This window comes from Hyperolius riggenbachi, chromosome 1 (assembly GCF_040937935.1).
Source record: "Hyperolius riggenbachi isolate aHypRig1 chromosome 1, aHypRig1.pri, whole genome shotgun sequence".
NCBI classification, from domain to species: Eukaryota; Metazoa; Chordata; class Amphibia; order Anura; family Hyperoliidae; genus Hyperolius; species Hyperolius riggenbachi.
Window position 1 is genome coordinate 443,034,446 of NC_090646.1, and position 13,861 is coordinate 443,048,306.

A 13,861-nucleotide genomic window follows, 5' to 3' on the forward strand; every position below is an offset into this window, starting at 1 on the left:
TGCCCGTGCATTCACATCTCAGCTGCTGTGACGGTCCAGCTTTTAGTTTTGTTCACTGACAGGCGTGTGTGTGTGTTGTAGTACTCATGACATGCTATATGCAGCAACCACGTGCCGCTCATGGAGAAGCAGTTAGGGAAACCTGGAGTAAGTGATATTTAAATGGGGAAACCTGGAGTAAGTGATATTTAAATGCACAAAGCTGTTACTTATGCAATGTTATGGAACATTTTCATAAAATCACACTGCTCAAGTGAGACCATGCACATAGCATTACATTAGCAAGAGCTTTTAAAATCACACCGCTTAGAAAAAGCTCTTGCAGTGTGAACCAGCCCTAAGAGGGAGAGCTCTGGGTCTTAGTCAATCTACCCATACGTTGCTAGATGTATGGAAAACTTAATAGTAATAACACAAAATGACGATACAATCCCCCAAATTCAATAATTACATAATAGAGCATTCCAAGCAAGTATAAAGCACTGTACAGAAGATATTTTAATTCTGACCATTACATAGAAAACTAGGAATTTTTTGCTTTAAAATAAACAGTATCCACAGAATAAAAACTAAAAATAAGTCTGTATCAGTTCTGGTGCGGTTTCCACTTGTCAGTCAGTACAGTCTTGGTAGCAGCATAGAGCAGGTAGCCAATCAGAAGTAAGAACGTTGCAGCTACTGCTCCCACAGACATTCGGTCAAACAAAAAGTAGTAGATGAACAAATAGAACAAGATGCGGTAGCTGGCAAGAAAGCGAAGCCGGATCCGGGGCTCTGTCAGCTGCACGGCACTGCGGGAGGGGGCCGGGCTCATTCTACGTGAAGAAGGGTTGCTGATCAAATGGTAACAACAAAACTTCCCCAGAAAGTCCTCTCTTCTGCACAGTGAATCCATTGTGTCTGCAAACTGGAAAGAACACACAACTCAAAATGTAGCAGGAGTAAAAATAAAAAGTATATTTTCTGATATATACACAGCTGCTGCCACACTGGCACTGAAATCAACACAGGCACAGAGGAGTAGCTTTACTAAGGCTGAAGAACTAGAGTTCTCCGACAAATTGCATCTTTTAAAAATGTAAACCTGTAGTCTTCAGCTGGACCATATCAGCGCTGTGAATAGAGTTTAACCTATTACAGTCATACATACATAGGAATTGAAAAACTCTGCTCAAGACGGTAGCCACACAAGTACTAACAAGCTTTCACTGTGTTCTGATATGGCTCAGACAGGCATTATACTCATCTAATAGCCCCCATTTTCTAAAAACTGCAGCCATGGTTTGCTGGAAGAATATATACTGTATAAAATGGGTATGATCAGAAATGGCTTGCGCCATGACATACAGTAACTTTATAGACGTTGCAGTGTACAAAGTCCAGCCCACTTGGCAAAACCCGGCCGGCTGAGCCTTCTCCATACTATTAAAGTACTTGTGGCCCGCTGGCCATTGCTGTAGAAAGCACAGAGGGGTACAGAAATGGCACAAGGTGAGAGGTAGCACCAGATAGAGAGTAGAAAGGCTGGAGAGGAGACAGAAGGCATAGGACACGATGTGGCATAGGGGGCAGGAGGTTGCAAAGAAGATAGGAGAATAAAGAGGGACAAAGGGGACATGGCAAGACAGGAGCACAGAGTGACAAGAGAGGGCACAGGAAACGGCACATGGGGCATAGATGGACAGGGGGAAACAGGATGAGGCACAGTGAGACTGGGGAAGGCACAGAGAGCACAGATAGAGAGTATGGGACACTAAGACGGGAGAGGGGATACTGGTGGCAAAGAGGAGGGGGGGGGGGGGGGGGGGGGCAGTGAAGAGTAAATAAAGCACGGGAGTCCCGTAAAAAAAAATAAAAAAAAAAATATCAGCTCTAGAACAAACCCGAAGTCCCTATCCTGTTCCATAATCAGGGACTACCTGTACAAGATGCATGGTGTACCTGCGGCAATCGGCAAACATTGCGTTTTTACCAGTTCAAAAATGGTGATATGGTCCTTTAAAGAGGAACTGTCGCCAAAATCTTAAAATTCAAAACACATACAAATAAGTACATTTCTTCCAGAGTAAAATGAGCTATAAATTCCTTTTCTCTTAAAGGGAACCAGAGATGAATGTTTCACACAAAATAAACATATCAGTTGATAGCTTGTAAAGAATAAATGCTCTACCTGATAATTTTGCCGCTCTGGTGTGCCTTTAGTGTTTTTTATTCATTATTGCTCCAGGAAAAATCAAATATGGCCGCCAGCTCATATCCCTTCTGCTTATGTGTTGTTCTGGATGTGCTGTCTAGGCTATATGAGACTAGGCTGCTATCTAGGCTATATGAGAACGGCTGCTGCAGCCTTTCATCTGTGTGCTTTCATTTTGGTATGATGTGCAGCTGCCTGTAGGAAGTGTCTCGCATAGGAATGAAACTGCAGTCATCATTATTTATGCAGAGGCACACAGAGCACACAGATCATATTGCAATTTGCAGACACACTTGTCTGTTTCAGAGCTTCTCTCTCAGCAGGAGCAGCCCCTCCCATGTCATCACAGCTCTCAGTATGCAAAGCAGGAAATTTGATTCAGGAGGTGGCAGGCTTGGGCTTGAAAAGACTGCACAGAAGAGTGACTCAGCTATAATGATTCCAGGTCAAACCTAGACTGAGCCAGTCGGGGATTCTTATCACAGCTGACTGAGCCAGTCGGGGATTCTTATCACAGCTGCTAATAGACTAATTAAGCAGATAAGAATGAAACTAAAAGCAGAGTAGGTGTTTACTGTCATGTTCCCACTGCTAAATGTAATAAAATACATGAGGGTGCTTAGTCTCTGGTTCTCTTTAAGTTGCTGTCACTTAGTAGGTAGTAGAAACCTGACACTACTGACAGGTTTTGGGTTAGTCCATCGCTTCATGGGGGATTCTCAGCATGGCCTTTATTCTATATAAAGACATTCCCTGATAAAGATTTATAAAATGTCGCTGGCCAGCCTCCCTGCTCACCGTACTCTTCTTTGGCAGTTGGATGCAGCAACTGCCATTCACTAATTGCTTTTAAAAATAAAGAAAACCCTGAGAACCCCCCCCCCCCCCCCCCCCCCCCCCCCCCCATGTGAAGATGGGCTAGTTCAAAATCTGTCAGTAATGTTAGATTTTTACTACTTACTGTAAATGACAGCAACATAGAAGAAAAGTAATTTATGGCTCATTCCACTCTGGAAGAAACGTACTTCTTATTTGTATAGGTTTACATGCATTTTAAAGTGTGTGTGTGTGTGTGTGTGTGTGTGTGTGTGTGTGTGTGTGTGTGTGTGTGTGTGTGTGTGTGTGTGTGTGTGTGTGTGTGTGTGTGTGTGTGTGTGTGTGTGTGTGTGTGTGTGTGTGTGTGTGTGTGTGTGTGTGTGTGTGTGTGTGTGTGTGTGTGTGTGTGTGTGTGTAAAAGGAGTTGAACCTACCCGGGGCTTCTAATGGTCCCCCGCAGACATCCTGTGCCCGTGCAGCCACTCACAGATGCTCCAGTCCCGCTTCAATTCTGGAATTTCAGACTTTAAGGTCTGAAAAACATTGCACTTGCGTTGCCGTGTCCTTGCTCCCCCTGATGTCACCAGGAGTGTACGGCGCAGGCACAGACCATACTGGGACGGTGCAGTATGCTCCTGGTGACATCAGCGGGAGGGAGGACACGGCAATGCAGGCGCAGTGGTTTTCAGACTTTAAAGTCTGAAATTCCAGAAGTGAACCAGAGGCGGGGCCGGAGCATTGGGGAGTGGCTGCGCGGGCACAGTGTGGGGGACCATTAGAAGCCCCGGGTAAGTTCAACTCATTTTCCCCCGACCCCTCTACAGTATCCCTTTAAAATTTTACGACATGGCCTTTAAACCCCTGCTTTAAAGCATATAATTAGTGTCAGCACATTTTCAGTACTCTACCACTACAACAAGCGAATGGTATTTCCAGGGCATGGACAAAAGGAACAAACCGCTAGTAAACTTTGCTTATACAAAAAAAAAAAAAAAAACCTGTTTATACATTGCATTTTTACACTAATGTTACAAAACAAATTTGTCGTAAGGTCAGGATTAAACTGGGAAACAAAACAAATTTGTCGTAAGGTCAGGATTAAACTGGGAAACAGGATAAACCATTAAGTTCTTCTGGCCACACTTTGCAGTGGAAGCGTAGCTTACCCTAGCGTTTAAAGCTTGTGACACTTGATACAGTAAACGCACAAGGGTAGCGTTCTCATAACTGCGGATTGGTTGCAGTTCCGGGTCTCCTTGGTACTGAACGTCAAACTTGCGCAATCCATTTATTATCTGAAATAAAAATGGCATAATATCAGAGAGAAATAAGACAGTAAGTGCTAGCAGTTTTTAATTTTATCCTCTAACATTCACAGGCGTTCTGATAAATCAGATACACGTGGGAATTCAGCTATAACAGACCAGACCAGCCTACCAAAATTGAAACATCCATGATGAGAGGAATTTGACAGACAGACTGAATCTAAAGCCTGGTACACACTTTCAATTATGATTGGCCAATCACTGACCAATTTGACCACCTCCATGTAGTACGAGAGCTTAGCTACACTGCTCATAGTCAATATCTGTTGACCCTCATACTACATGAAGATGGTACAACTGGCCAGTGATTGGCCAATCATAATTAAAAGTGTGTACCAGGCTTACAGGTGCATACACATCAGATTTTGATTGTGCAATGATTGGCCAATTGTACCTCTTCCATGTAGTATGAAGGACAACAGATATTGAACACACATTCTGCTCATATTATTAAAAATCTGGTGGCCCTTACACTACATGAAGTGGTAAAATTGGCCTAATTATTGGCCAAACAAAATTGGATGTGTGTATTCACCATTAGGCTTCTTATCTCTCAATGACTTCATGACTTGAGATCCCCCCCCCCCCAAACCATGATTTCAGCTCTGTCGTATCATGGAACCTTACAGCTGCTACAATGGAGAGATGTTCCTATTCACAATGTTGCATCTTCCATGTATTGAGAATGAGACTGACTTCCACTTGCTGTGCCAGGTGGGCAAAACTAAAAAGGTAATCGACAAATACACAGAGTCAAATGTTTATGCGATTTTGTTCCATGGTATATAACAAAAACTGAAATATCACCTTCTAAAGAGAATCTGCAGGTTACACTTTTTTACTTGTCATACTAGACAATTGACACAAGCAACTGAGCAATTATACACCTCGTTAGTTCCTATAGAGGGCAAAATAAATTCAAATCACAAAAAAAGAAAGGTAATTTTCCTTTTCGTGTACATATCTTTATATATTTATTTTTATGGCACTCAGCACTTTTTTTCTGCTACCTTGTATCCATGTTTGATATAATATCTAGATTGGTGAAATTTTTCATATGCAATTAGTGTTTTTGGGAATCTGATTAAAATCACAGTGTTCTCCCCAGAATCAAATAGCCGGGCGGCCCGCCCACCTGGAATTAAACACCGCCCAGCTGCCGACATGAGCCGACTCTCTTGCACATTACAGAAGCCAGCGCTGTTCTAAGGTCCTCTCTGTACAAGTTTTCGCACTTCCCGTCAGGCGTGTAATGTCATTAGCTGGCATGATAGGCGTCCCGCCCATCTACAGCACACTGAAGTTCAGAGTGCTCCTCCAGGAACTAGGTGTGTGCAATCTACCTGTCCGATCCCAGAGCAGGGATGCTGGAGCCTGTGCAGCTAGGTGCGGACTGGCAAGGGGGAGATTTCCCTCAGCCACATTCCCCTGGTACGAAATGTAAATGCCATCTGCAGCCCCGCCCCACGATTCTTAACCCCACCTCCAGCACAGTATTCAACTGCGTGATCATCAGCTGCTGCCGAAGGAGATTCTTCCCCTGCAGATTTGCAGGGCAGTGGGTGGAGAAGCAGCCAGCAGGAAAGCACAGGTGGTACTCGGTGAGTCCGTTCTCAATGACCTGTGCGCTTCCTGCTGGTTTATGGCCAGCCACAGTCCTCCCTAAAGTTTCAGTCTCCTGTATGATGTGTCAGATCGTCTGGACTGGAGACCTGACAAAAGTCACTTTTGCTGTGCAATAAAGTTGGCTGAGAAGAGTGAGGCTGACAAGCTGCAGTTTGATTGCCATCAGGGTAGTACAGACTCAGGAGGAGATCAGGTTACATGTCTTTCACACATACAGCTTTTGCAGTCTTGCAAAGCAGGGCTACCAGGATGGGTTCCAGATTGGTTTAGAACTATGCATTGGTGGTGTGAAATGCCACCACACATGTGACACGGCTGTCCCCTCCTGTGTCTCGGCAGTGATCGGCTGTCATAGGCTGAAGCCTATGACAGCTGATCACATGGATTGGCTGGCAGGGGGAGCGGGTGGATTGGCTGGTGGGGGGAGGGAGTAATGTATAAAAATTAAAAAATAGCAACATTTATTTAAAAACAAACAAAAACATCGGGGGGCAATCTGACCCCACCAACAGAGAGCTCTGTCGGTGGGGAGAAAAGGAGGGAGGAATCGCTTGTTTGCTGTGCAGCCCCGCAGCTTGGCCTTAAAGCTGCAGTGGCCATTTTCACAAAAAATAGTCTGGTCTTTAGGGGGGGGGGTGGGGGGTTCCACTGTGGTCCTCAAGTAGTTAATGTAAATAATGATTTTATGTTCAAGCCATCCTGAAAGCAGTGTTTGAACTAACATGGTCAGCTACTCAAGCACCATTTCTGATATACACATACTGGGTCCTGAAGGCTGGCCAAAGTCAGATTCTTTCTCTTGTCCTGTTCAACATAAGGCTGGAGTGTTCATAAAAGATGCAGGTAATGCTGAACCAAGAGAACTTCAGATACTGCACCTCTCCTTACCAAACCTATTGAGTTCTACCTAAGAAAAACAGCATACAGAGATAGCTGGGAGACCAATGTACCTACCAAACACTGGTACTTTTTTTACCGTCTGAGTAAAGCTTTTGCAGCAGGCTAGCACACCCAGTTAACAATTTCTATTTGGAGCACTTTGAAGCTGTCTGCGCATATAAACACAAGGTACAAAAGGTGTGATAAGGTTTTAAAGAACGGTGTAGCTTACACAGCTGACTTAGACAGGTACTCTTTATTTTCTAAAACAAAGTGGAGTTTAAAGCTTGCACTGTGGATATGCTTACCTGCTTCCTGCCCAAGTTAGTCAGGAAGACCCCGTTCTCATTCTGTATAAAGTCTGGCAATTGATTCCTCCCGTTCTCATCCTGCATGGTCCCCTGGCTCACTGAAAGCTGGCCGAGCTGTGCCGTATGCAGCTGAAATCAAGCAAATCCCCATTATTTATGGCAGTGAAAAGCAGTCTTGTAGTCAATATATTTTGTACATTTTATGCTTGATGTTTATACCATACACAGGTAACTACACATAAAGCATATTTCAAAAATCTAGAATGATTGAAAGATGCTTTATAGATAATAAATGCAATAAAGGTGCGAACACATGCAAGATTTTTTGTTATGTTTTCAACAATTTTTTTAATGTCAAAATGAAAAAGTGAACAATAATGCAGTAAATGCAAGGAGTTAGATCAACTGCATTGAATCGGCTTCTCCTGATCTAGATATCAATCCTAACATTCTGGACTTTCTGTAGTCACTCTATAATTTTGTGGGATTAGACCCCTGTTGGGATGGTTTTTAATACTGCGCCATTCATACCTATCATTTCATAGTCTCTCAGACCATGTATCTGTTATTGAAGAATTTAACCTGGAAATTTGTCTCCAAATGTATTATTCTTATATTAGTCCTGTTATATGGATGATTGCACTCTATCTAACAATGCTGGATTTTATACTAACGTTACTGATTTCTAGTAATTGATATTACTTGACATTGTCATGTGTCTATGTTATTGTTTGTATTCTTTCTTTGTTTAAATAATAATAAAAAGAATTTGAAAAAAAAATGCAAGGAGTTAGACAATAGCAGGCTAATGTATGATTAAAAAAACAAAAAAAACACAAAAAAAAACGGAACCGACATGAATGACTCCTTGTCATCACACTTATCTGGCCGACATCCTTCCCATCTTTGTAATCATTGTCATAGGACCAGGCAGCCATTAGGCCTCCAACAACAAAAAGGTCACAAAGCAAGGGACTTAAAGATCACTGAATACTTAGCCAGATCTATAGCATTGTTGCATCTTTATTGAGAGAAATCAACACAGGACCAATGGGTCCTCAGAGCGATATCTTTAGGGCTCCTGGGAAGGAACTAAGCAAAACAAGTTTATCCTAGATTACAGGCCTAATAGGATAACCGTATCCAAATATGAGAAGGGACTGGTCTAAAGGATATTTTAATTCACACTAAGACAATATGAGCCACGAATATGGACTACAAACTTCCATGAGAAATATTAATGTACCTTAGCCAGGGGGATGTGGCAGGAACACCAGGGGAGATACAAGGAGAAGAGCTCACCATTGGAGGGGGGGAATTAGGCTACTAATTGCTAGACGCTGGCTATCCTCTCGTGTGCCCAAGTTGCAGGAATGGCTAGAGCTGGTGGAAAAAGAACTCCCATAAAAAAATCTAATCTATGTGCTCAGAGTTAGACCTGGGAGCTTCCGAAAGGTTTGGGATTGTTCGGTTAAGAGGGACTGCTAAGCTGGTTGGTGACTCACCAACCAGCTTAGCAGTCCCTCTTAACCGAACAATCCCAAACCTTTCGGAAGCTCCCAGGTCTAACTCTGAGCACATAGATTTTTTTATGGGAGTTCTTTTTCCACCAGCTCTAGCCATTCCTGCAACTTGGGCACACGAGAGGATAGCCAGCGTCTAGCAATTAGTAGCCTAGCAAAGTACAAAGTTTCAGAGATGAAAGTCTTGCCAGCAGAGGGCATATCCTTATCTGTCAAGATACACATGCAAGATTAATGTCACCCGGTAGGGATCAGTACTCAATCCCTTGGGGGGACATTGCAGTGATGAGGCTGACAGACACCTCACTAGCCTTCAGGCTAGTGATGTTTACTATTGCTATGTGGTGGTTCAACAGAGCAGCCAGGGTGTGGCATCGCACAGGAGCCTGGTGAGTAGGGAGAACAATGCTCATGGCCATAGCATGACTGAAGCAATCTTCCACGACGGATTGCTGGCTGAGCTGTCGAGAGGGGTCAGGGGCTGCAGTTATCGGCCACCTCAGCAGAGTTTCATCTGGCATGTATATGGAACTTAATAATTTTAGCCATTTGGACATATCTACTACGACCAAAAGGCTGCTGCAGCGCGCTCCCGTGCTGCAGCTTGTTAGCCCGGAGATCAATGAATGGGAATGCAGACTTTATAGCTCACTCTATAACTGCTGTTTAACAACATGCTCGGCCAGTGTTGGCTTTAGTCCTGGAGTTTCTATAGACTAATCACTGAACCTCTGTATTGCCATTTGCTCCTTACGTGATCCCTCTGAGCAATTTATGTTTACATGTAACATGCTGCTATTCCCTTCTGCAAGTCTCTTCTAATATGAACTGTGTCTCAGCTAATCAGCATGTGAGTTCTCTTTATTTTTATGCCCAATACTAGTAAACCATACTTTACTCTTTCCTTCAGACTACCCCCACTGACTATGAAACAAGCTGATTAAAGGGAGTCTTAAAGGGAATCAGAAATGAGAGGGCTATGGAGAATACCGTATTTATTTCCTTTTAAACAATGCAAATTGCCTGGTCGTCCTGCTAATCCTCTGCCTCTAATACTTTTAGCCATAGACCCCAAAACAAGCATGCAGATCATATTTCCTGACCCGATTAGCCACATGCTCATTTCAGGTGTGTGATTCAGACACTACCACAGCCGAGTAGACCTGCAGTATTGCCAGGCAACTGGTATAGTTTCAAATGAAATAAATATGTCAGCATCAATATCCCTCTCATTTCAGGTTCCCTTGAAATGGAAGCTTCCATAGTGAAGGAGCAGAAAACATACAGTCCCATAGGAAGACACGGACTAAAGTATGCAGAAGCCATTTCATAAATATGTTTTGCTGCCTTTCTAGCATATAACTTACCCTAAAGATTTGACAAAGATATTCCAGAGATTTTTCCAAATGTTCATCAGTCTTCTTAATGCTGTCATACCCAACATCATCAATGTCATTCCCTGGGTAAGAGTTGTTCAGATCCATGGAGCTCAACCCAAACCAGGATAGGAAAGACTGGTTCCCTGTGGGGTCCGGGGATTGGTCTGACAACGACCTGGCAGTCTGCTTGGCATGCATGATCATCTGTGAGAGCCGTAAAACCTGTCCATAGAAATATTGCTTGTGGTAAGTTATACAGATTGAGACAAAAGGCTTCTCAGAGAGGCATACAAGGCTACTTACCATAATATCAACACATTGTTTAATATTTAAAGGGAATCGGAAGTAAAAATAAAAACTTATGATAAGGAAGAGTTAAGAAACTTCAGTTATCTATGCAAAATAGCTTCTCTGAGCCATTTGACTAATTTAGTCAGAGAGCAATGCTATTTTCTGAAGCGATTATCTCAAACGGTCTCTTGCTGTTTAAGTTTTTTTTCTGCCAGGAAGTTCAAAGGGTGATTAGCTCTGCTCGGTTTCATCATTTAAAATAAAAACGTGTAATCTGTAAACTGCAAATATTAGAGAATGATGCAATGTTATATAAATACAGCTACATAACTGAAAATCAAAATATGAGACTTTTCTTTGCTACTGATGTTCTAATAATTATCTGTACTACACATACAATTCATTATATTATAAGTTGTTGGTTTTTTTTGCTTCAGTGTCAATTTAATGATCACATTTGCAAGCATTTCATGGTCTTACCAGGAAGGAACACACTTTAAATGGGATGTGCTTTAGTGTCTATGTGTTAACTACCAGGGATGAGAAAAACTAGTTAACCATATTCATTAGTGTAAGAATCAGTTTAAAGATGTAGCCCTAAAATAGTAAATATTAAAGGGATACTGTAGGGGGGTCGGGGGAAAATGAGCTGAACTTACCCGGGGCTTCTAATGATCCCCCGCAGACATCCTGTGTTGGTGCAGCCACTCCCCGATGCTCCGGCCCCGCCTCCGGTTCACTTCTAGAATTTCTGACTTTAAAGTCAGAAAACCACTCCGCCTGCGTTGCCGTATCCTCGATCCCGCTGATGGCACCAGGAGCGTACTGCGCAGGCCCAGTATGGTCTGTGTCTGCGCAGTACACTCCTGGTGACATCAGCGGGAGCGAGGACACGGCAATGTAGGCGCAGTGGTTTTCTGACTTTAAAATCAGAAATTCCAGAAGTTAACTGGAGGCGGGGCCGGAGCATCGGTGAGTGGCTGCACCAACACAGGATGTCTGCGGGGGACCATTAGAAGCCCCGGGTAAGTTCAGCTCATTTTCCCCCGACCCCCCTACAGTATCCCTTTAAAGAAAAAAAAAAGGATCCGTTTTTATGGCTGGTCTGCAAGTGCAAAATTGCAAATGCAAAAATTCCTGCCCTCCACTCTCCTCTTCAGACTAAATGTAAAGCACTGGGAAATCCTACCCACCTCATGGCAGCAGAAAAAGGTGAAACATTACAAACTCCACACAACTACTAACAGAGAAGTGCCACTAACTACTGAATTTCTGCATCAGTCAAAAATGTACATTTTTATATGAAGGGGCCTCGAGAAAAAAAAGAAACCCCTGTGCTGTTTATGGTGGAGCTAATGATATTCCAGAGTGTTCAATCTAACAGTATTGCTAGCAATCTCAGCAACTGAGCTACTTCTAAGTGCAGCTTTTCCTTACAAGAGAGCGCACTTACTCTTATGCCATCTACCAGCAGCAGAAGTAACAAGTAGCACAGCAAAACTGTTTGGCAAGGTTGTTTGGAATTCACTGTTCAGTGGCACAGATGGCACTTGGGAACAAAGACTGATGTTGGCAAATAACTGAGAAAGGTTTCGGAAATGCCAAGATATTGTACAAGAACTTGTGTCCATCAATTCATACTAAGATGTATGGTATGTGAAATTTTAACATACGCTGCAAAATGTGGCTCATCTCTGGTATCTAGTATTCTAGCGCTGGAGGGAACATGCAGGAACTCGCAGCAGACATGGCTGTTAGAAGCATTTTGTGGATGATCCTTAGGGCTACTGTTTCTAGGGGACTGTGAAATAATCTTACCAGACTTCGTGCCTCAGTGCCAAACATTTGTGTGTACTGGAAATCCTGTCCTTCTAGGCTGTACACATGACTCTTCACCTTCAAAGCAGCATCTGTGATTGATGGTTGCCAGGTTGAAAGATAGCTGCCACCGAGACTTGGTGACATGAGGAGTCTGTGCTGGCGATGAGGAAGAACATGTTCTGGTTCCAGAAACAACTGTTCACCTGCATGAAGACAAGAAGCCTACTGGGGTACACATTCAAAACACCCAGACTTGTTAAGAAATGGTAAACGAGGCACTTACCTTTCTGGATCATCTCTGCTAGATTAGGTTGGGAGAAAACTTTAGCTACCCTGAAGAGCATAAAAGCATTCTTCTGATTGGCCAGGTCGCTGCGAATGGCGCGGTTTACAAAGCGAAGGAACAGCTTTGTGTAAATAAGCAGATTGTCCTGAACAAATAGAGCCCTTTGAAGGAAGAGACATTTTTGATTATGTTAAAAAAAAGTCTAGTAATAGCTAGGAAAAAGAGTAATCTATTATTGAATGATTAACCACTTCAGATTCAAGGACGTCAGTCTCATGTCCTAATTAGCTATCCTTAATATCCCTGGGCATAAGACTTATGTATAGCACTAAAAGCAGCCGCTCCTGAGCGTGTGCCCCCACCACTTGTGCACCCATTCAGTAGTGAGTGATTGTTGTCATAACAGCAATCATGCATGAAGTAAAAAAAAATAAAAAAAAAATAATATCTTAAAAAGGGGTTTGTGAATTAAAGTGAGTATCACATTAAAAAAGTGTTTTTTTTCTTGTAGTGGAGTGTTAAAGTGGTCTGAAAGCCAGCATTTCTACTTAGCTCTAAGAGATTCCTCACAGCTTGAAAGCTACTATCCCAGAATAAAATTCTAGAAGAACATCACTGAAATGGTTAAACAATGTATTTTCTCCTGCCAGTATCTGTTTTTACTTGTTAACCTATTGGGGACCGCCGCAGGTTGAATCAACGTCCGGCAGGTGGTGGTACCCTTCTGACCGGACGTTCATTCAACGTCCGCACTAAACCACCGCTCCCGACGCGATCGTGCACACCCGGAGGGGGAGATTAAGCTGTCATATGACAGCTGGCATCTCCCCCTAGTGATCAGCAGCCATCGCGTATGGCTGCTGATCACTACGATCGTCGTCGGATCGTAGTGATCACTGACAGTGGCGGTGGCAGGGGAGAAAAGAAGAGGATCCACTCACCTCCCTGCCGTTCCAGCGACGATCGGCGCCCCCTCTGCTCTGGCCAGCATCTCTGCTCCGTCTGACGTCAGCGCCGGGTCCCGGTTTGATGACGTCATCAAGCCGCAACCCGACCTGAGCGTCATTTGGAGCGGAGATGCCGGCCAGAGAAGAGGTGGCTTCTGCGGCTCATCGCTGGAGCCTGGAAGGTAAGTGATGGCTGCCAGCTACAGGGAAGACACTTGCCACCATTGGGAGGGACACTGCCCAGCCAGCCACAGAGGGGATCCGGCCACCCGACCCCCCCCCCCCCAAACGCGCGCACCCCCCTCCACCGCAAAATGCCCTGGTCCTTAAGGGGGGTTAGGTGGCCGGTCCCGAAGTGGTTAAACACAAATGTATCAACACTGGAATGTAAACAAACACTTTCTGAGAAACTGTCTCTGCTTCAGTCACACACAGTGTTCAGAATAGCTTATTAGAAGATTGT

General features: G+C 43.7%; 1 protein-coding gene across 4 annotated transcripts in view; it reads right to left on the reverse strand.

Annotated features, from left to right (window-relative positions):
• Positions 1-475: 475 nt before the first annotated feature.
• SMPD4 (sphingomyelin phosphodiesterase 4) overlaps positions 476-13,861 on the reverse strand; it is a 43,891-nt gene continuing 30,505 nt past the window's right edge. For all 4 annotated transcript variants that reach the window (XM_068238275.1, XM_068238277.1, XM_068238273.1 and 1 more), the window contains 6 exons: positions 12,449-12,612; positions 12,163-12,368; positions 10,042-10,275; positions 7,149-7,280; positions 4,177-4,305; positions 476-907 (listed from right to left, as the gene is read on the reverse strand). In XM_068238275.1, coding sequence (XP_068094376.1) covers positions 587-907; positions 4,177-4,305; positions 7,149-7,280; positions 10,042-10,275; positions 12,163-12,368; positions 12,449-12,612 — 1,186 coding nt within the window. In that variant the 3' untranslated portion in view covers positions 476-586. The remainder of the gene's footprint in view (positions 908-4,176; positions 4,306-7,148; positions 7,281-10,041; positions 10,276-12,162; positions 12,369-12,448; positions 12,613-13,861) is intronic.